The 22,807-nt window shown below is 38.9% G+C and overlaps 1 protein-coding gene across 1 annotated transcript in view; it reads right to left on the reverse strand.

Annotated features, from left to right (window-relative positions):
* The window catches only part of LOC134753462 (ankyrin repeat domain-containing protein 50), a 97,318-nt gene that overhangs the window by 51,663 nt on the left and 22,848 nt on the right, over positions 1–22,807 (reverse strand). The window contains exons 17-24 of the mRNA XM_063689336.1: positions 21,354–21,487; positions 20,470–20,628; positions 16,670–16,756; positions 14,734–14,863; positions 13,912–13,978; positions 9,427–9,585; positions 9,050–9,159; positions 500–637 (exon numbers count right to left, since the gene is read on the reverse strand). Of these exons, the coding sequence (XP_063545406.1) occupies positions 500–637; positions 9,050–9,159; positions 9,427–9,585; positions 13,912–13,978; positions 14,734–14,863; positions 16,670–16,756; positions 20,470–20,628; positions 21,354–21,487 (984 nt within the window). The remainder of the gene's footprint in view (positions 1–499; positions 638–9,049; positions 9,160–9,426; positions 9,586–13,911; positions 13,979–14,733; positions 14,864–16,669; positions 16,757–20,469; positions 20,629–21,353; positions 21,488–22,807) is intronic.

The raw sequence follows: 22,807 nt of genomic DNA on the forward strand, positions 1-22,807 counted from the left end.
TTGTTATTTGTGCAACAAGAGAGGAAAGTTGGTTTTTCTTGCGAGTGTTTATTTTGAGTCCCGAGAAAGCGAAAGATTCTAAGTTAAAATCTTGAGCGTAGCGAGGGACTCAAAAACACGAGATGTAAAATAACTTTGCGCTCGTGTTGTTCATATTATTTTTCACCTCAGTAGTGAGAACATATTAAAGGTTAAAATGTATTTCGAATTACACAGAAAATAATACACGAAGAAAAACAATTTGTAATAGAAGTATAAAGTGGCAGTTCATGGCCTTCACTAAATTAAAAAGCTACTTTGTTTGACGAAAGTAGGTTTGTTCGAGCTGCAGAGGTGAAAAAATAATGTCTGGAGCACGATCCGCCATGTTCCATGGATCATTCGAAAGTCCGCATCTGAATCTTCAGAAGCCCTACTATCGTAAATGTCAATTTCACTTGAACTATTTATTTGTCTATGCTTCCTAGTATATTTATTAAAGTAAAAATAGTCAACCAACCTTTAGCAAAGCCGTGAGAGTGTCGTCCTCTCCTCTGGTCGCTAATTCAAAGACAGCGTTCGGATCAACGGCGATCGGCTCTACGGACTCTACGTCCGGCGCCAGAACTTCTGTTTCAAGAGGCACGTCCAGAGAGAGCTGCAACGACACTAATAATAAGGGAAAACAGTTTTTGGCAAAAATCGTATTTTTTGTACAAGCTTTTATCGCTGACTGTACTTTTCTTTCCACAGGTAACTAATACCAAAGATAGATATAACTCCGTAATAGATGGATACAGTCTAAGGAAAAAACGTGCCTCGAAAATCACGAAAATTTGATTCTCGATCAGATGGCGCTACTAGTTTTGGCCTACAGTCGTATAGATGGCGTTGACGGTTTCGTTTGTTATTTAACAATTTTAACGCATATCAGTGAAAGAACATGGGTCAAAATCATCAAAATAATTAATGCAAATAAAAAAAATCATTTATCTATATTTAAATTCATTTTATCGTATTTTTACAAATCTTCAATTTTAGTTTTAAAGTGTGTCGACAGATGGCAGTGAATTTACTGGGGTTACAAAATTTACTATGACAGTACCGCTCTAGTATAAGTTACTCTATGCTATGACAGTACCGCTCTATCCTATTATATCCTCTTTGATGGCAATGCTGATCCGCTGGGCAACATATTGGCCAGTCCTCTGGTCACCAGAAGCCTCTAATAAATTAAATTAATTAATTACTAATTAATTAATTAATTACTTCGGTAAATCGGTAATAAATAAAGAATGAACTCCATTCATAATATGTCCAATGTCCATGTAATTTTGCGGCTCAAATATCTAACATATTTACACCAATGTGTACTCTTGTACAAGGTTGGCAACACAATAAAGATAGTGAAAGCATCACATTGTATACAATTTATTTTTAAATATTGGTACATTATCTCCTTTATGCAGATGCCATGGTAAATATGTGGCTTTTCATCAGAGAAGGGTCCGTATGCCAGAATTTATTTTGGAATTTCAGATGGAAACGTACTTATTGCACCTGAAGCATAAGAGCGTTTTCACATTGTCCGATCCGACATCGGATGTCGGAAGGATGTAAAATGTAAGATATTTATTTATGCATTTAATAAATCACCATTAAAAAAGGCGGATTTAATGCCAATGGCACTCTCCTGCAGCTGTTGTTGTCGTAGGCGCCTTTTGACATGCGATCCATCCATGTCGGAGCCCCCCGTCAGCTGTCGGAACGATAATAGTTGATTGTGTGCGTATGTGTAGGCATAATGCTTGTTGTTAATGCAACTTATGTGGGAGACCGTACCCAATGCAACTTACGCAGCCTACCGTACGAGATCGCATCATCGGCAGCCAATCAGCGCCGATATCACGACATCTAAAGCCCCTGTGATTGGTCCAGGACGTTGCTACGGAGGAGCCGATCCCCACCTACTCAAGGCATTCGCTATTCACCGCATTACCAGATGCACGCATACGTGCCTTTTTATATATACTTATACCTTTTCTGATTTCTGTACAAATTGTACTAGTTTGTAATTAAAGTATTTAAAACGAAAGGCGTCGTCTACATTATTGCTGCTGAACCCGCTCCAAGAGGCTACGAGCTGAACGCTACGCGCGTACATAAAGTTTGGTCCTTCGACCTCGGATGCAACCAGCGACGTGGCTACAAAGGATACTTGGCAAGAGTAACGCAATCGGCAAAGATAGCAGCTACTCAGTGCTTTGGTAAGGCGAACCAATCAAGAATAGCGGCCCTGTCTCATTTCAGTTGTGATAAACGTGTTCATATTTAAATTCCAGTGGTTGTAACGTGCCGTCTTTGTGATCTGCCTACACGCAAAGGTCGCCAGGCCGGCAGCTGCATCGTTAGCAGTTGCAGGGAGCGATAAGTACCTAATCCGGATAACTGTAAGTACCTCGCTTCTTACATCCTACCGACATGGCGGAAGATAAGGTGTTAAAAGATCTTATTAAAAAGAGAGGTTCTGTTAAAGGTAGACTCACAAAATTCATTAAATATATAGAAACGTTCGACCAAGGTTTATCCATTAATCAAATGGCCGAAGTTAGGCTCCGTACACAAGGCGCTACGGGTTTATATACCGAATTTAATATTATTCAGTCACAAATCGAAGATGCACTTCCCGAAACAGATTTGGGCGCTCAACTCGACGCGCGAGACGAGTTTGAAGCCGAGTATTATAGTATATTGGCCCATGCTGAAAGTTTGGTAAAGGACGAGGTTAAAATCGATACCCAAAAATCGGCGATTGCATTAAAATCGGTTAAATTACCTACCATTTCGTTGCCTAGCTTTGACGGTTCACATGAGCACTGGATTGCCTTTCGAGATACATTTTCGTCATTAGTACACAGCTCGCGAGAAATTTCAGACATTCAAAAATTTCACTATCTCAAATCGTCACTTACAGGAAGCGCGCAATTAGTTATAGACTCACTTGAATTTTCAACCGACAATTACAATATCGCATGGGAGTTGTTATTGAATAGATATAATAATAGCCGCTTACTTGTTCATAATCATGTAAAGGCCTTATTTTCAATGCAAACGCTGCAAAAGGAATCACCGGTGTTGCTAAGGAAACTAATAGATAACGTGTTAAAAAATATACGCGCTCTCAAAGCCCTAAAGGAGCCTGTAGACTCGTGGGACACATTACTTATTTATATGATCGTTTCTAAATTAGATTCCACCACAGAACGAGAGTGGGAGCAGCACAAAGGTTCTTTGTCGGCAGATTCAACTGAGTCAAAATTAACTATTGACGATTTACTAACATTTTTAAGAGGCAGGGCAGACATGCTTGAAACTTTAATCGTAACGCACAGTAAGGCCAATTCGCAAGACACTAAAAAGTATACTAACAGTAATTATACACCAAAGTTGCACTGCAATGTCGTGACGGAAAAACCGCAAGTGAAAACACCTTTCAAAAAACAATTTAAATTATGTCCGATGTGCAGTGAGAAGCATCCTTTATATTCATGCCAGGCGTTTCTGGATTTGAAAATGCAGGATCGATTGCAATTAGTACACGATAAAAACCTTTGTGAAAACTGTCTGCGAACTGGTCATACAGCTGATGTGTGTAGGTATGGGCCTTGTAGGAAATGCGACAAAAAACATAACTCAGTTATTCATCGCGATGAAGTTAATGCTATCAGTACAAATAGTTGCTCCGGCACGTCGAATGCGAGCCAAAATAAACCTAATGAGCCCCATACTTCCACTGCTAAATCTAGCAATTATTCTATAACGAATCACGCACACATTGACAACGGTCAGGTGTCTAAGTTAGATGTCCAATGCGCACAGGCATCATTCGATGATTTCGATGAACCGGTTTTGTTGACAACCGCTATCATTGAAATAGTCGATGATTTAGGTAAAATTACGAAGGCATGCGCGCTTCTCGACAATGGAAGCGAACGGTGCATTATATCTGAATCATTATGCGATAAATTAAATACGCGCGTTATACAGTCCACACGAAGCTTATATGGCGTCGGGGAGGTGCCAGTCTCACAGGACACGCATTTTTGTGAAATTGGCATTAAATCCTTAACTAGCACTTATTCTACGCGCATTAAGTGTTTAGTATTACCACGCGTAACCCCCCCGCGGCCATACCTTAATATGCGCAAAGAACAATTCGTTATACCGGACGGAATCGTACTCGCGGATCCCAAATTTTATGAAAAAAAACCGATAGACCTAATAATAGGGGCAGATAGATATTGGGACGTGGTTCAAGAAGGTATTATTCGCCTAGGTAACGGAGCGGTGATGCAAAATTCGTATTTTGGCTGGTTCGTATCCGGGCGTACATGCAATTCATCTAATACGCGCAAAAATACAACGAGCACTAACGTTGTATGTAATTTTATGCAAACTATAGACAAGCAAGGTTCCATAGACGAGCAGTTACGTAAATTTTGGGAACTCGAAGACGCGCCGATAATTCAACGGGTTAACGAATCGCGCAGTGAGGATGAACGTATTTGTGAGGATTTGTTCATGCAAACCACAAAACGGCTTGACGACGGTAGGTTCTGTGTATGCATTCCGTTCAAACAGTCACCTGAGATTTTAGGCGATACGCGCAAACAAGCCGAACATAGATTCCTCGCACTAGAGAGACGGTTAGAACGTTATCCGAATTATAAAAAAATGTATAGCGACTTTATTAAGGAATATTGCGACTTAGGTCACATGGCGCCAGTAGATTCGTATGGTACGCCACACTACTTTACGCCACATCATGGCGTGTTTCGTGAACACGCCAAAACTACACGCTTAAGGGTCGTGTTCGACTGCAGCTGTGCTTCTACGTCGGGATATTCACTTAATGATTTGCAATTTGTAGGCCCCGCGATACAGGGTGATTTGCTATCCATACTATTGCGCTTTAGGGAAAACAAGTACGTGGCGTGTGCGGATATCGAAAAAATGTACCGCCAAGTACTGGTCGACGAGAAGCAACGCGACTTGCAATTAATTCTTTGGCGGGAAAATCCGTCTGACCGCCTACAAGTATATAAATTAAAAACTGTGACTTATGGCACGAATTCCGCCCCGTTTTTAAGTTGTAGGTGCCTTAAGCAGTTAGCGCTAGAGTGTGATGACCCTGAAATAGCCAGCGTAATTAATGATGATTTTTACGTCGATGACCTTATTTGTGGCAACCCTAGCCAGGATAAATTAAAACAAATTTGTTCAAAGGTCGACAAGGTCTTGCAATCGGGTTGCTTTCCATTGCGTAAATGGATTTTTAATTTCGATTTTGATGAATTTACCGAATCGATGGACTCGTCCAAAGAGTTATCATTAGGTGAAAACGTACAAAATAAAACATTAGGGTTAGGATGGTATAACCGTTCTGATGAATTGTTTTATAACACTAGATTTGAAATAAATTCTGAGCCGATAACAAAGCGCATTATCTTATCGGTTTCGTCTCAAGTATACGACCCTCTCGGCTTGCTTAGCCCGACTATTATGATCGCAAAGGTACTTTTACAGAGGTTGTGGATGTTAAAGGCCGATTGGGACACCCCGGTCCCAAACGACATCGCAAAGGCATGGACACGATTTGTCGCTGATCTTTCGAATTTAAAATCAATTCGCATTCCGCGTTACGTATCAAGTGACAATCCTAAACATTTAGAGTTACATATTTTTTGTGATAGTTCTATAACCGCGTATGGAGCGTGCGCATATGTTCGCGCTATTGATAATGATAACAGCGTCACAGTCAGGTTATTATGCGCAAAGGGGAAAGTGACCCCAATAAAACCGGTGACCCTGCCAAAATTGGAATTATGTGCGGCTCTAGAAGGGGCACGACTGTATGCAAAAATAGATAGCTCACTTCGCAGTCGGTTAAACAAAGTTGTATTTTGGTCCGATTCCACAATTGTGTTATGTTGGTTACGCACGCCACCTAACTTACTTAAAACGTTTGTACAAAATAGGGTCACCGAAATACACGATTTAACCCAAAATCATCCCTGGTATCACGTCAGAAGCGAAAATAACCCCGCTGACTTGATTTCCCGATCTCGGCCGTTAAATTCGTTGTGGTCTTCTACATTTTGGGAACAAGGCCCAGAATTCCTCCACGATATAAATTTCGAGCCTAACTCTGACTTACAAAATAATAACAATGACGATTTACCCGAGCTAAAGGCGAATGTTACACTTTTTTGTGTACCTAATCGTGATAATGAGGGATGTTTTCCTTTCCATAGATTTTCTCAATTCAATCGTTTACAGCGTACCGCGGCCTATGTTTTGCGATTTATTTTTAATGCGCGCAATAAACTTAGCAAAAAAACTGGGTCATTAAGTGTAGACGAGTTGAATGAATCCGTTCTGTTGCTAGCTAGGCTGGCGCAGTATGAGTCATACCGAGATGTGCATAATTGCTTATCACGTAAACAGCTGTTAACAAATAAACACGGTGCAAGCCTTACTAAATTAAATTTGTTTCTAGACAATACCAACGTATTAAGAGTAGGCGGCCGTTTAGATAATGCTAGCCAGTTTAGTTACGAGAAAAAACACCCTATTTTAATTTCGTGTAAACATTATTTAGCCGTGCTATTATTTCGTTTCGAACATAAGCGACTGTTACACGCGGCGCCACAGCTGTTGTTGTTTACTATAAAGGAAACCTGGTGGCCAGTAGGAGCTAGAAACTTAGCACGGAAGATCGTTCATGATTGTGTCACGTGCAAACGGATGCAAGGTCAAACATTGACACCTATCATGGGCAATCTGCCTCGCGAACGCTTGGAACCAGGGTATCCGTTCATATACTGCGGCGTAGATTATGGCGGTCCAGTGCTTATTTTGAATCGCAAAGGAAGGGGTGCGAAATTAATAAAATCATATATTTGTTTATTCGTATGTTTAGTAACGCGCGCTATTCATTTAGAACTGGTCGGTGACCTCACGTCTGATGGTTACTTGTTAGCATTAAAGCGTTTTATATCGCGTAGGGGTAAACCCGTTGAAATAATAAGCGATAATGGAAAAAACTTTGTCGGACTAATGAACGATTTTGAAAAATTTATTTCAAGTATATCTGGCGATATACAAGAATACGCCGTATCTCAGAAAATTAAATTTCGCATGAACCCGCCATATGCAAGTCATTTCGGTGGGATGTACGAGGCAGGTATTAAAAGTTGTAAATACCACTTGCGACGCGTTGTAGGCAACGCACATTTGACATTTGAGCAATTAGGCACGACCTTGACCGAAATTGAGGCCTTGCTTAATTCTAGACCACTTACTCCTATGTCATCCGACCCCAACGATTTTTTACCGCTTAGCCCAGGGCATTTCTTGATTGGTCGTCCGCTAACTGCACCTGTGTGCGCTAGCCTGAGCGACGTTCCTGAGCATCGGTTAACGCATTACCAGAGAGTCGAACAGCTTCGTCAGCATTTCTGGAGTCGTTGGTCGCGAGAGTACGTGACGGAGTTACAAGCCCGATCGAAATGGAGGTTCCAGTCTGACGACCTTAAAGAAAACACGCTTGTCGTCATAAAGGAAGACAATACTCCCCCGCTAAAATGGAGTTTAGGCCGCATCGTCAAAACGTATCCAGGCAAGGACGGCGTCTCGAGAGTGGCCGACGTAAAGATGCCTTCAGGAGGAACTGTGAGACGCGCTTTCTCGAAACTGTGTCCGCTTCTTCAGGCAGACTGTTAGCTACATCTCCGACCTATTCTTCACGTTTTGTAAACCACCAGTTTCCAAGGCCGGGAGTATGTTAATGCAACTTATGTGGGAGACCGTACCCAATGCAACTTACGCAGCCTACCGTACGAGATCGCATCATCGGCAGCCAATCAGCGCCGATATCACGACATCTAAAGCCCCTGTGATTGGTCCAGGACGTTGCTACGGAGGAGCCGATCCCCACCTACTCAAGGCATTCGCTATTCACCGCATTACCAGATGCACGCATACGTGCCTTTTTATATATACTTATACCTTTTCTGATTTCTGTACAAATTGTACTAGTTTGTAATTAAAGTATTTAAAACGAAAGGCGTCGTCTACATTATTGCTGCTGAACCCGCTCCAAGAGGCTACGAGCTGAACCTAGCCATATCCACGCGCGTACACTTGTTGTAGTGTGCTTGACCGCTACCTGACTACGCGGATGTAGGATCCTACTTCCAAAGTCGGATCGGACAATGTGAAAACGCTCCAAGGGGGCGTTTTTTTTTAGTTGTAAGTTCACGAGTTGCTAGGGATCCGTGAAATTTTTGGTTTTTCCTACTCAGAATCACGAGCACGAGAGAGAAAAAAGTGTCCCATTATTTTTTTTGTTCCAATAACGCTACTTTTCTATTAGCTCTTGTATGGCAGTAGCGTTTTGGAAGTAAAAAAGTTATACGTAAAAATTGGGCCACTTTTTTTCACCTAGTAGATTCGATAAGGCTCGTGATTCTGAGTAGAGAAAACCTAAAATTTCACAAATCCCTAACAACTCATGAACTTACAACGAAAAAAAAACATCCAAGGACCCTTCTGTGTGGAAAGCCACATATGTATGTGCATATACAAGATTAGGTAACACCAGTTAGCTATTAGTTATTATGACTGTTTGTATTCTTTAATGATCTTACTACCAGAAACTACTAGGGTCATTCTTAAAAACTGACGCATTTAAACTAACAGAATTTTAATAATCGTATGAATGCGGTACTGTCATAACAATATAAAAACACAAATTAAAATATTTAATAAAATAATTAGATTTCTTTCCAAACCTGTTTTTATTTATTAATTTTACCAAATCAGGCACCTCCTCGGTAGTTTCTCCTGGGGCGGAATCAGAGCGGCTCAGTTCTAATAGCGCGCGAAGTACGCGTCTGTCGTGGGGCCACCTTGCCTTTGTGTGGCCTGATATTAGCTCGGACATGGACTCTAAGGCTGCTCTATTTAAATTTAAACTTTATTAAACGCACAATAAGGTTTAACTTACCAAATCAGGTATTTCCTCGGTAGTCTCTCCTGGGGCGGAATCAGAGCGGCTCAGTTCTAATAGCGCGCGAAGTACGCGTCTGTCGTGGGGCCACCTTGCCTTTGTGTGGCCTGATATTAGCTCGGACATGGACTCTAAGGCTGCTCTATTTAAATTTAAACTTTATTAAACGCACAATAAGGTTTAACTTACCAAATCAGGTATTTCCTCGGTAGTTTCTCCTGGGGCGGAATCAGAGCGGCTCAGTTCTAATAGCGCGCGAAGTACGCGTCTGTCGTGGGGCCACCTTGCCTTTGTGTGGCCTGATATTAGCTCGGACATGGACTCTAAGGCTGCTCTATTTAAATTTAAACTTTATTAAACGCACAATAAGGTTTAACTTACCAAATCAGGTATTTCCTCGGTAGTCTCTCCTGGGGCAGAATCAGAGCGGCTCAGTTCTAATAGCGCGCGAAGTACGCGTCTGTCGTGGGGCCACCTTGCGTCTGTGTTGCCTGATATTAGCTCCGGCATGATGGACTCTAGGGCCGAGGGGTCTGTGGACAAACAAAAAATATAATTAGAATAATTTTACATAAAAGCATACTTGGAATAGCTCACAAAATATATAACAAGTTACCGGCGAATATAATTGCATGTAAAGACAAGGATAATGTTTTTAAAAGAAACCTAAAAGCTTTTCTTACCGAGAAAGCATATTACTCTATTATAGAATCTTTCGACTGAATTACCTAATTAAGATTTACTGCATTGTGCGTTTTAACTATTACTGTTTCTCTGTTATATTACGATTAGTGTGTATTTTTATTGAATTTGTATGCCAATAGGCACGACATAGTGATACTGAAATATTTATTTAACATCTTGTAACGTACATATGTTAAACAAATAAATCTTTGAATCTTTAATCTTTGAATCTTTAATAATAAACATCGACCCACATGAAATAATAAATTAAGGATAACAATATACATGATTACTTACAATACCACGTTGTCCTACTTTCTTTCATTGTTATTTTAAAACTATAAGATTTTCCTTAAAAACACTACACAAACACACTAATATTATCCCTTCAGAATATCAACTCTATTCTAAACAAAGGTTAATTGTTTTAAAAAAAACTTTTACTAATTATAAGTCAATTTAAATGTTCTTATAATTTTCATAAAAAAAAATCAAAACAACCATCCATCACCACAATTAAACAACAACTGCTCACAACTAATAATTTATTTCCCTAAAACAATTACGAATCCTTTTCAATTCAACCTTATCACTTTAGAAATAGAATTCAAATTTCCTTGTACACAACATACTATCTCTCGAAGAAGGAAAACATTTAAATCCTCAAAACATGTCATTGTAATTTAAACTTTATTTCGTTCAGAAACAACACAAATTCATTCACACTTCTAATATACTTTAAGCATTCTCCTATATGACAATAAAATGACGATTAAATTTCAACCTAATCCCATGAGCAATACGATTGAAATTGTCTTGCTATCGGCATGTAAACACAGGATGAGATAAGAGTTAGTAGTAATTGGTAATCAGTTTGTGGAATTGATACTGTAATGAGGGCTAATGACACTTGACAGTGACACCATTTGTTTTATTTGACAGTTAATTTGACGTTTTATCCAACTGATAAAGGGTTTGAGTACGTGACGTGCTTTTTAGGGTTCCGTACCCCAAGGGTAAAAAGGGGACCCTTTTACTAAGACTTCTCTGTCCGTCTGTCTGTCTGTCACCCGGCTGTATCTCACGAACCGTGAAATGAAATGAAATGAAATGTAATTATTTGTCAGAATATGGCTATATATGGCGTGATAGCTAGACAGTTGATATTTTCACAGATGATGTATTTCTGTTGCCGCTATAACAACAAATACTAAAAACAGAATAAAATAAATATTTAAGTGGGGCTCCCATACAACAAACGTGATTTTTTTGCCGTTTTTTGCGTAATGGTACGGAACCCTAAGTGCGCGAGTCCGACTCGCACTTGACCGGTTTTTGCAAGCTTTTTATTAACTTGCAATGTATGTACATTACATAGAGAAGATAAGTATGTATGTTTGTACGGGTCAAATCTTGCAAGTTAAATTTTACCCACTTCCCGACTTCCATTGAAGTTGAAAATTTGCATATATATGTAAGTCGTGACAATGCAATATTATGGTACTATCGAGCTGATCTGATGATGGAGACAGGAGGTGGTCATAGGAACTCTGTGATAAAATAACGCAACCTAATTGTGTTTGGGGTTTTTATAATTGTCTCGATGAGTATTAGTTGCCTGTGAAAGAAAAAGTACAGTCAGCGATAAAAGCTTGTACCAAAAATGAAGTTTTTGGCAAAAACTAAAAACGGGACCCTATTACTAAGACTCCGCTGTCCGTCTGGCCGTCTGTCCGTCTGTCTGTCACCAGGCTAGATCTCATGAACGGTAATACTTAAGACAGTTGAAAATTTCACAGATGATGTATTTCTGTTGCCGCTATAACAACAAATACTAAAAAGCAAGGAACCCTCGGTGGGCGAGTCCGACTCGCACTTGGCCGGCTTTTTTTATACCAAGCGACAGTTATGTTGTGTTAAATAGGCCAATATATAGAATTATCTAGAGGCGTTCTTATTTACTGCTCGCGGCAGTACTATTTCAATCAAGGGCCTGACACTCTTTGAATAGAATAGAATAGAATTTGTTTATTCATTATAAAAACACAATACAAATTTGTATCACAAACTTATACGTATTTTAAATAATTATCGTCAATTGATAGAGAAAGATAGTCTTATTGCGATTCCTATAAGAGGAAAGAGAAAATAGTGCCATGCTTTGTCCTTATCACCGACCGGGTGGCATCATAGGTAGGAGGCGATGGCGAAATACCGAAACTTATAAGAGTGAAAGAGAAAAAATCCTATGCTGCCCAAATTTTATATGAATATTCTTTCTCTTACCCCCGGTCGCTCGGTGGCGCGTCTATAACTACTTGTATATACTATGTTTATGATTTCAATGTAACACCTATGTACTGTGTCTTATGAAATAGATGAATAATAATAATACAGACGATGATTGTAAATACAAATAAGTCCGCTGATTCGTTTCTGACGCTAATGGAAAACACAATAATAAGGATACAAGGAAATAAAAGTTACTTAATTCATATATAAAAACTATTACAACTTAAACCTTCTTGTTTACATATTAAGGTTCAAATTTTAATGAACTTATTATATTCCACCTGGTTCATTTGAAACTACTATTGCGACCAGGAAAACAAATGAGCAAGACAAATGACCTGTATTAAACCACTAGCGTGTATATTTATTTATTTAATTATATTTTGTTCTGGTCAAAGGTTATAGTTTAAATCATTTCAACTGAGCTCATTCCTGTACTAACAATGGCATTGTACTATTACAATACTATTATCCGCTTTGTTCTCGTAGCCGCCAACCAGTTACTTACAAAATAAGTTAGAAGTGAATTGCGTGAATATTGAATTTTTAACCTTATTCCTTGTTCATGAAATAAAACTATGAAAACGGATTATATCGCGTATATTGAATTTATAATACATCCCGACGTTTCGAACTCTTTACAGCGTTCGTGGTCAACGGGTGACTGAGGAAAATTACAAAATGCAAAAATACCCACATACTAAAATAATGAACAATCATAGACTACAAACTTTAAGGCTGGTGTAGTCTATGATTGTTCATTATTTTAGTATGTGGGTATTTTTGCATTTTGTAATTTTCCTCAGTCACCCGTTGACCACGAACGCTGTAAAGAGTTCGAAACGTCGGGATGTATTATAAATTCAATATACGCGATATAATCCGTTTTCATAGTTTTATTTCATGAGTAACTATCGCGGTAACCGAAGACTTATTCCTTGTTGTTAAAATGGTCTAAAAAGATAATATCATATTCAATATTTTGTGAAATCATATCCACCTTAGCCACTTTGAGTGTCGACGGTTGTAAAATGCAAATAAAGTTATGTTGGCCATTATTTAGTTAGTGTATTTTGTAGTCTATTGTTAAAAAATAGAGTCGTTAATATATACTAACATTTCAAGGCGGTTATAGTCTGCTTTTACTACGAGGTAGTTATCCTAATTTGTGGTTTACCACTCAATGGTATTGTATTCTTGACACTTTGAGTAACCAAGCTCAATTCATAAAATTAACACTATAACACGTTCGCGGACGGTAAATGACGGTCAAAGGAAACAAAAACCTACGCGAATGCTATAGCATTCGTGTCCGCAATTGTGTTAAGAAATAATACGGAAAATAACAAAAGGAAACGGGACTCAACTGGGTATCAAATAAAATTTAAAAAGCCGGACAAGTGCCAGTCGGACTCGCCCACCGAGAGTTCCGTACTTTTTAGTATTTGTTGTTGTAGCGGGAACAGAAATACATCATCTGTGAAAATTTCAACTGTCTAGCTATCACGGTTCATGAGATGCAGTCTGGTGACAGACAGACGGACAGCGGAGTCTTAGTAATAGTGTCCCGTTTTTACCCTTTGGGTACGGAACCCTAAAAATTGCCTCCGACGTTTCGAGCGTCATTGCACTCACAGTGCCTATGCTGGTGATGACCTTAATTAATTGTATGTGTATTATGTGTAAGCGAAAGTACACTTTAGAGCAATTAAATAGATCATATGTGGTATTTTCTATAAAAAGGGACATTATTGTCGATGGCGCTTACGCCATTATTAACGATGCTCCGATATAAATAAAATGCCGCGCGACGCTGTGCGGCGTAAACGCCATCGAAAATAAGGTCCCTTTTCATAGAAAACGTCACATATACATAAACTTACCGGAAATGGAATCCTTGCCTTCGGACTCTGGGTCGCCTTCTTTATCCTCGGGTTTACTTTCTGTTTTCTGAAAACAAAAACCCCGTATTAAAATTAAAATAATCGCAGTTTTTACCACCACAAGATAATTGGTCAAATGCTCAAAGGTTGACTGGAAGAGATCCCTTATAGGGATAAGTCCGCCTTTGTACATTGTATATATTTATGTTCCTTTATTGTGTTTGTAATCTGTCTTATGTACAATACAGTGTTTACATACATACATACATAATTTAAGAAAAAACCGGCCAAGTGCGAGTCGGACTCGCGCACCGAGGGTTCCGTACTTTTTAGTATTTGTTGTTATAGCGGCAACAGAAATACATTATTATTATTATTTGTAATGCAGGCAGGCAGTTTAAACAACTGATAACGCCTGTATCCAGAGTCATAAACCGACCGAAATTGTCAACTGTCTAGCCTATCACGGTTCATGAGATACAGCCTGGTGACAGACAGACAGACAGACAGTAAAATCTTAGTAATAGGGTCCCGTCGCACTTAAACTATCGTGAGACATATTTCAAAATATTTATCAGTACGGTTTTTACTCACTATTATTTTTAGTCGCTTTTGGCGACATGTTTCGGATTCTTTGGGAATCCATCCTCAGGCACGAGTGTCCGCGGCGGTTGTTCGTCGTTGGGATGGATTCCCAAAGAATCCGAAACATGTCGCCAAAAGCGACTAAAAATAATAGTGAGTAAAAACCGTACTGATAAATATTTTGAAATAGGGTCCCGTCTTTACCCTTGTCAGATGTACTTTAAATTAAGGGCATACCTGAGTGTCAATTGTCTCTAGTTGTCGCATAGTATCGTTTTCTCTTCGCAACGCCGACTCCACGTCGCAGCCCGAATCCAGTACCCATAAAAGTACTAGTGTGTGGAGATCTATCACTTCCTCTTGGTCACTAAAAAAAAACGTAAGATAAACCAACTAGCCATTGCCCGCGACTTCGTCTGCTTGGACTTAGTAATAGCAGCTTAAGTAAATACAGAGTTTGGAATGATTCACGGTTAGTTTCACTAGACTTATATTGACCGGGATATAGACCGTGATTACCTTTTGTATTATTTGTGAGCTCCCGATATTTCGACGCAGTTACATGCATAATGTTCACGGGTGACTCAAGTAACATAGGATGCAACAATGGGAGTAACACAGTTTGTAGCACAGACACACCCGTTTTGTCAATAGAAACGAAGTCACCCGTGAACATGATGCGTGTAACTGCGTCGAAATATCGGGAGCTCACAAATAATACAAAAGGTAATCACGGTCTATATCCCGGTCAATATAAGTCTAGTAAATACAGTGGCTCAGACCATGGGGCTTTAAATTCAGGGCTCGATTCTAATCGCTAAACTAAGCTACTTTTATCATGGGACCGACCCCAAAATCGCGAAAATGAATTTGGCTTTTCCATAGAAAACGTCACATCTGATCAGCCAAAATGTACGAAAAAGCCATTTTTTTTTCGCGATTTCAGGTTTGGTCCCATAATAAAAGTAGCTCAGTTTAGGGAATAGAATCAAGCCCTGAATTTAAAGCCCCATGGTCTGAGACACACTTTATAGCGCCTGGATAAAGTCTCATGGCAATCATTCAATTTGAACATATGGACACACATTATCAGGCAATTCATTAATTATCTTAATCCGACCCCGCTTTTCATCCTCTTAAGGGATGATTTTCGAGATAAAAACTATCCTATGTCCTTTTCCGGGTATCAAACTATCTCTATGCCGAATTTCAACTAAATCGGTTCAGCGGTTTAAGCGTGAAGAGGTAACACACAGATAGACATACTTTTGCATTTATAATATCAGTATGGATTCTTGGAACCAGTTTTTTTCAGAACCCCGAAATAGCACAATGTTTTTAACTAGCTTTTGCCCGCGACTTCGTCTGCGTGGACTTAGTAACCGCAGCTAGAGTAAGAATAGCGCCTGGAAAAATTCTCATAGCAATCTAAATTTGAGCATATCACGTACACAAATTAGCAGGCACTTCGTTAATTATCTCAATTTCACCCCGCTTTTTACTTTCTTAAGGGATGATTTTCGGGATAAAAACTATCCTATGTCCTTCTCAGGGACTCAACCTATCTCTATGCCTAATTTCATCTAAATCGGTTCAGCGGTTTAAGCGTGAAGAGGGAACACACAGACAGAAAGACAGACAGACAGACTTTCGTATTTATAATATTAGTATGGATTATTTTATGCTCTTTACGTCGGACTGAATCATGTAGGTATTTAGGTAACAACTTCGTATTATTAGATCGTCCCATTAAAAATGAAATAATAAACCAAAGAACGAATATAACGTAATAATAGGTACCGGTATTTTTTGTATGAAGAAAAAACCTGTCCCGAGCCTTGGTATGAAGAAACTAAACTAAAAGTAAAGACGCGTGAAATTGTACAGAATAAGTGCCAGTTGCACCATCCGAACTTGACAGACTGATCAACGTCACCCGGCGCGCCGCGGCGGTTTACTATGAAACTTTCCATACAATAAAATTTAGCGAACTCTTTAACGATGACAAACAGTTTGGTGCAAATGACCCTAAATCGCACTGTAAGACCACTGTAAAACAAATGGAGCCGTACACCATCTACTTCAGCCGTCAATTATAAGGCAAGGTTTAATCTTAAAGTTATATTGGTCGGAAAAACTAATTTTATACAATAAATATGCAAAATTAACTTACTTATTAGTCTTTTTCTTTTGTGCGGCCATATGTTGTTCCAAACTAGTCATGTGGAACACATAGTTGTGTATTTCCAGAGCGCTCAATCTGTAAATAAATATATAAATGTAACAAATATAAATACTCATAAAATAACAATACTAATTATTTAAAAAAACACATTACATTTTGCAGTTCAAAAGTTCAAACAGAGCGACCATCCTCGACAGATCTTGTTTGTCGGCTACATGCATTTGATATCGGGATATGACTTCGAAGGAAGTCGAAAGTAAAATTAGAACAACAAAAAAGGTAAAAGACAAATTAGGACCAGACGCAAGGAAGCTGATCATGCAAAGGAAAAGTATGTTCAAAGACAGAAAAAACAACAAAAAAGAAATAATAAAACTGAGTAAAGAAATAAACCTGCAAATACGTAAACACAGAGAGAAAACAAGAACTGAAACACTAAATTACCATATAGAAAAATCAGGCGGAGTTAAGAAAGCATGGACGGAACTAAGAGATAATTTAACCTGGATCGATAACATGAAACACTATAAAAACAAGAAAAATAACACAAATAGAATTGAAATACTACAAGCAGCGACAGAATATTACCGCGAATTATACAACAACGAAGTAACAACAGAGGAACCCACCAAGCTAGTGAAATGCGACAATGAAGAGGTCCCATGTATACTGAGTGATGAAGTCAATAAAGCTATCAAATCACAGAATAAAGGAAAAACACCCGGAGGAGACGGCATATCTAACGAACTGCTCTTAGGATCATCCAAAGTAACGATAAACACTATCACAGACATATTCAATGAAATTTTGCGCACAGAACATATACCCCAACAGTGGACTATATCAACTATAATAATACTACACAAAAAAGGTAAAAAGGATGATATAGTCAACTACAGACCCATTAGCCTGATGTCCAATGTGTACAAAGTATTTTCTAAGGTACTGCTAGAACGTTTAACAAAAACTCTGGATGAAAATCAGCCTAAAGAACAAGCAGGTTTCCGCAGTGAGTTCTCAACAATAGATCACATCCATTCGATAAAACAAATAATCCAGAAATGTAAAGAATACAATATTACCTTTTACCTTGCGTTCGTGGATTATAACAAAGCATTTGACTCCTTAAAACACGCAACAATATGGGAAGCTTTAGAAACACAAGGAGTGGAGGAAAAGTATGTGCGACTGATTACCAACATATATAAGAACATGAAAGCAAAAATACGAACTGAAAGAGATGGAGAATATTTCCCGATAAAAAGAGGAGTAAGGCAAGGCGATCCTTTGTCACCAAAACTTTTCTCAGCTGTTCTAGAACAAGTGTTTAGACGTCTCCAGTGGGAAAATTACGGTTTAAATATCAATGGAGAGCGACTAAACCACTTGAGGTTTGCAGACGATCTAATAATAATTTCCGAAGATCCAAAAAGCTTACAAAAGATGTTAAAACAACTGGTGTATGAAAGTGGTAAAGTAGGGCTATCAATGAACACTGAGAAAACTAAAATAATGTCAAACTCGGAAAACATCCCTATAATTGTTAACGGCCAAAATATAGATTATGTGAACGAATACACATACCTTGGACAGATCATATCGCCAATAGACCTTACAATGAAAGAAATAAACAACCGAATCACTTTGGCATGGAAAAGGTACTGGTCTCTCAAGGAGGTAGTAAAAAACCCTCTCATACCAATGAAAGCGAAGAGCAAAATATTTAATTCATGTATACTACCTGTAATGACATATGGATGCCAAACATGGAGCTTAACTAATCATAGCATACGTAAATTAGAAACTTGCCAACACAGTATGGAGAGAAGCTTACTAAACATAAAACTAAGAGATAAAATAAGACTAGATGCTATAAGGAACAAAACTGGAATTACAGATATCACTTATTGCATTAAAAAACTAAAATGGAGGTGGGCAGGCCATATGATTAGAAGTAGTAAGGATAAATGGTCTAGGCAAGTAACAGAGTGGTGCCCGAGACAATTCAAAAGAAAAAAAGGGAGACAACGAAGTAGATGGGAAGACGATATAAAGAAAATAGCGGGAATTACTTGGAAAAGACAAGCGCTGAATCGCATTCAGTGGCGTACTCTAGGGGAGGCCTATGCTGGACAGCAAGACAATCTTCACGTACCGGTGTCAAATAAATAAATAAGATTATTGTAACTATATTTAAAGAATGATTGTAAATAAAGGCTATTATTATTATGACTTGCATAACTGGGGAAAACCATATCCACAGAAATAAATATACCATAGAAGACGCAAATGCATCTACTTTGCGTGTCCGAACCCCGACCAAGCGTCGAGGTTGACCGTCGCTCTTTACAGTCCACGCGCGTCAGTTGTTGCAGCCGGACGTCCGTAAAAACTTAAAAAATGCTTCGTTGCATGATAATTGACTGCAACAGTCCAAAAATTGCGAGCACCCAAAGGCAACAACATATTTCCTATTACAGATAAGTAATTTTAAAATTATATTATGCGTAAATTTTGAATGAAAAAGTCGGCACGATTGGTTTCAATACAAATCGTGGTATTTGCGTCATCTAGCGTATATATATTAAATCTGTGACAATACCTCTTGACCAGCAGAGTGTAGTACATTTACTCCAACCATCCTAGACATTTCCTACTCTTTTCTGATTTGCTTTGTTTCCGCTACCCCAAGGTTGTTTGAAAGAGATCGCTCTTTAGCGATAAGACCGCCTGTTGCCAATCTCTATGTTTAATCAATCGTTTTTCTTTAAGTTTTATCTTTAACTGAGGTGTGCCAATAAAAAGTATTCTATCTATCTATCTATCTATCTATCTTTTTTTTATACCACGTCGGTGGCAATTAAGCATACGGCCTGCCTGATGGTAAGCAGTCACCGTAGCCTATGGACGCCTGCAACACCAGAAATATTAAATGCGCGTTGCCGACCCTTTAAAAACCTGTACTCCTTTTTTGAAGAACCCCATACTGTAGCCCCTCGGGAAAACCTCGGCAGGGAGCTCATTCCACAGCCGAAGCGTACGCGGGAGGAAATTCCTCTTAAACCGCACAGTAATAAACAAATAAACAGTACGCGACCATTTAGGTTCTGGGGTGTGAGGATGAACACCCTGCGGATGGAGAGCGGTGCGGTGATAGAAAGCATGGCATCATGTCAAACAATTCTTCAGAGCATCTATGTAACAATTTTTTCACATCACCAATTCGAAAACGGGGTTTTTCTTTCCTGCTAGGAGGGATCAAAGTGGCACTTTTCTTCCCTGCTAGGAGGGATCAAAGTAACACTTTTCTTTTCTAGGACACTATTTTCACATTTATTGCACATTATTTTTTTAGCTTAAATAATATCTGTAACATCATAATTACCTCATACGTGATGTAAAAAGCAGTATGTGTCACATGGTAGCAAAATTATTTCCATCTTGGGCGTAACACACTTGAATCCTCACTACGCTCAGGATTTTACTTTAGAATCCCTCGTTAATCTCGGGATTCTATTATAGAATCCTTCGCTTCGCTTAGGATTCAATGTACGCCCTCGCCGTAAATATGTAATTTTGCTCCCTTGTGACACAATCTACTATTTTGAATTACGACAACGTGCATTCTATATCCCGATACGGCTCTCATATATGGGAAAAAAACCATACCTCTTTAGCATTTACTCCAACTATCATTCAGCCTTCTTAGACCAGGCAATTTTTGTAATACGGCTAGGCGCATTCGATATCTCGATAAGGCTTTCATATTTGGGGAAATCATGTATTACCTTTTAGCCAATAGCGTGTAATACATGGCGAGGGCAGCATGTCCATCCGCAGGGCAGCAGAGGTATCGCCGCGTGCAGTGCTTCACGTCCAACAGCCACACGGCGAACGAGTGGTGGAAGATGGATAGGTAGCCGGTGGAACGCTCCATCACTAGTATCCTGTAAGTATTAAATGTCAGTGCACGACGTACAACCGCCGCGGACACTCGTGCCTGAGGAAAGATTCACGATGAATCCGAAACATAAAGCGACTAATAATAATAGTGACTGAAACCGTACTTGTCTAAATATTTTGAATTGTATTAAATGGTTAACAACATTTCCTCCTCCATCTGTAAGTATTTTACTGTAAAAAAATAATCTTAATAAAATCTTACCGCAATGTATCGCTACTAGTAACTTTATGCATATTTATACCCTTTTCTCACAAAAACTAAAAAGTACTAGTTTTCAACAAGGACGCAACTAAACGCGCACATATTTTTAAATGACAATATCTGAACACTGCGTAACTCATCGAAAACTATTGTGTCCGCGACTTGTCGCAAGTTTAGATTTACAAGTAGATTAGATCACTAATTTCCTTAGTGTAGAGTCACATGTAGAGCATTTGCTCTGTAATATCGTCTTATGGCGTTATTCATAAATGAGTTACTGGCATGAATTAGCTATAAATCGTTTTTTTTTAATACATCGGTGGCAAACAGGCATACGGCCTGCCTGATGGTAAGTAGTCACCGTAGCCTATGGACGCCTGCAACATTATCGTTTGTCTTTATCTGTCATTTTGACTTATGTATTTGTAAGAAAGGGATAAAACATAATTTAACTAAATCAAGCCCGAAGTTTTATGAATAAGGTTAAGCATCAGGATTAGATCTTACCTTCTAAGCAAATGCAGGCGTCTATTGAAATCCTCTCTAGTAACACTGTACTCTTTAGTGAGTAGACATTTGTAGAGCATTTCTTCAGTGACACCACAGCGGGCCGCGAGCAATACGTCTAGTAGTAGACGGACCTGCAACATGTTTTAGTTTTAGATAAAGTGAATAAATATTTATTTTTTTAATCACCTGCAATAATTTACTGAATATATAGGTCATACCAAAGAGGATATAATAGAATAGAGCGGTACTGTTATAGAACATTTTGTAGCCACAGTAAATTCACTGCCATCTATCGACACACGATTATAATTAAAAATGAAGATGTATAAAAATACCATAAAATGTAATGGGGCATTTTCTATGAAAAGGGACCTTATTGTCGATGGCGCTTACGCCGCACAGCGTCGCGCGGCATTGTATTTATATCGGAGCATCGTTTATAATGGCGAAAGCGCCATCGACAATAAGGTCCCTTTTAAAGAAAATACCACATCTACCCATGTTCTTTCACTGATATGCGTTAAAATTGTTCAATAACAAACGAAACCGTCAACGCCATCTATACGAGAGTAGGACAAAGGTAGTGGCGCCATCTGATCGAGAATCAAATTTTCTTTAATTTTGAGGCACCTTTTTTTCCTTAGACTGTATCCATCTATTACGGAGTTATGTCTATCTTTGGTCATACTGAGCAACCTTTACTATGGCACCAACCCCACAATCGCGAAATAAAAATTCTCTCTCTCTTTCTCTCTCTCTCTCGCCAAGAGTCTCCGACCCAAACGGAGAACGCGAGACGAGTAAGAGCGAGACGAGAGAGCAGTATGTACACATTCGATCTCGGCCTGTCTAGGGGTGTCTCGACGAGATGTACAAAATATTAGCATCAGACCAGTCAAACTGCCATTTTTTTTAGCGATTTCAGGGTTGGTGCCATAGTAAACGTTGTTCAGTATGGGCTATATATTCACATTGTAAATTATTGCAGGTGATTAAATAAAAACCGGACAAGTGCGAGTTTGACTCGCGCACGAAGGCTTCCGTACCATTACGCAAAAAACGGCAAAAAAATCACGTTTGTTGTATGGGAGCCCCACTTAAATATTTATTTTATTCTGTTTTTAGTATTTGTTGTTATAGCGGCCACAGAAATACATCATCTGTGAAAATTTCAACTGTCTAGCTATCACGGTTCATGAGATACAGCCTGGTGACAGACAGACAGACGGACAGACGGACAGCGGAGTCTTAGTAATAGGGTCCCGTTTTTACCCTTTGGTTACGGAACCCTAAAAACAGTCCGAACGAAATCTGTATTAAATTTATTAGTCGCAAGTTCGTCCTTTCATGTAATGGTGCATTTTTACACCTAAACATTATTACAAAATTTTGGAAAATAATCGAATTTAAACTGTTGTGATACTAATATTAAATCATTTTACGGTTTAGAC

The sequence above is a fragment of the Cydia strobilella genome, chromosome 27 (assembly GCF_947568885.1).
Source record: "Cydia strobilella chromosome 27, ilCydStro3.1, whole genome shotgun sequence".
Classification (NCBI taxonomy): domain Eukaryota; kingdom Metazoa; phylum Arthropoda; class Insecta; order Lepidoptera; family Tortricidae; genus Cydia; species Cydia strobilella.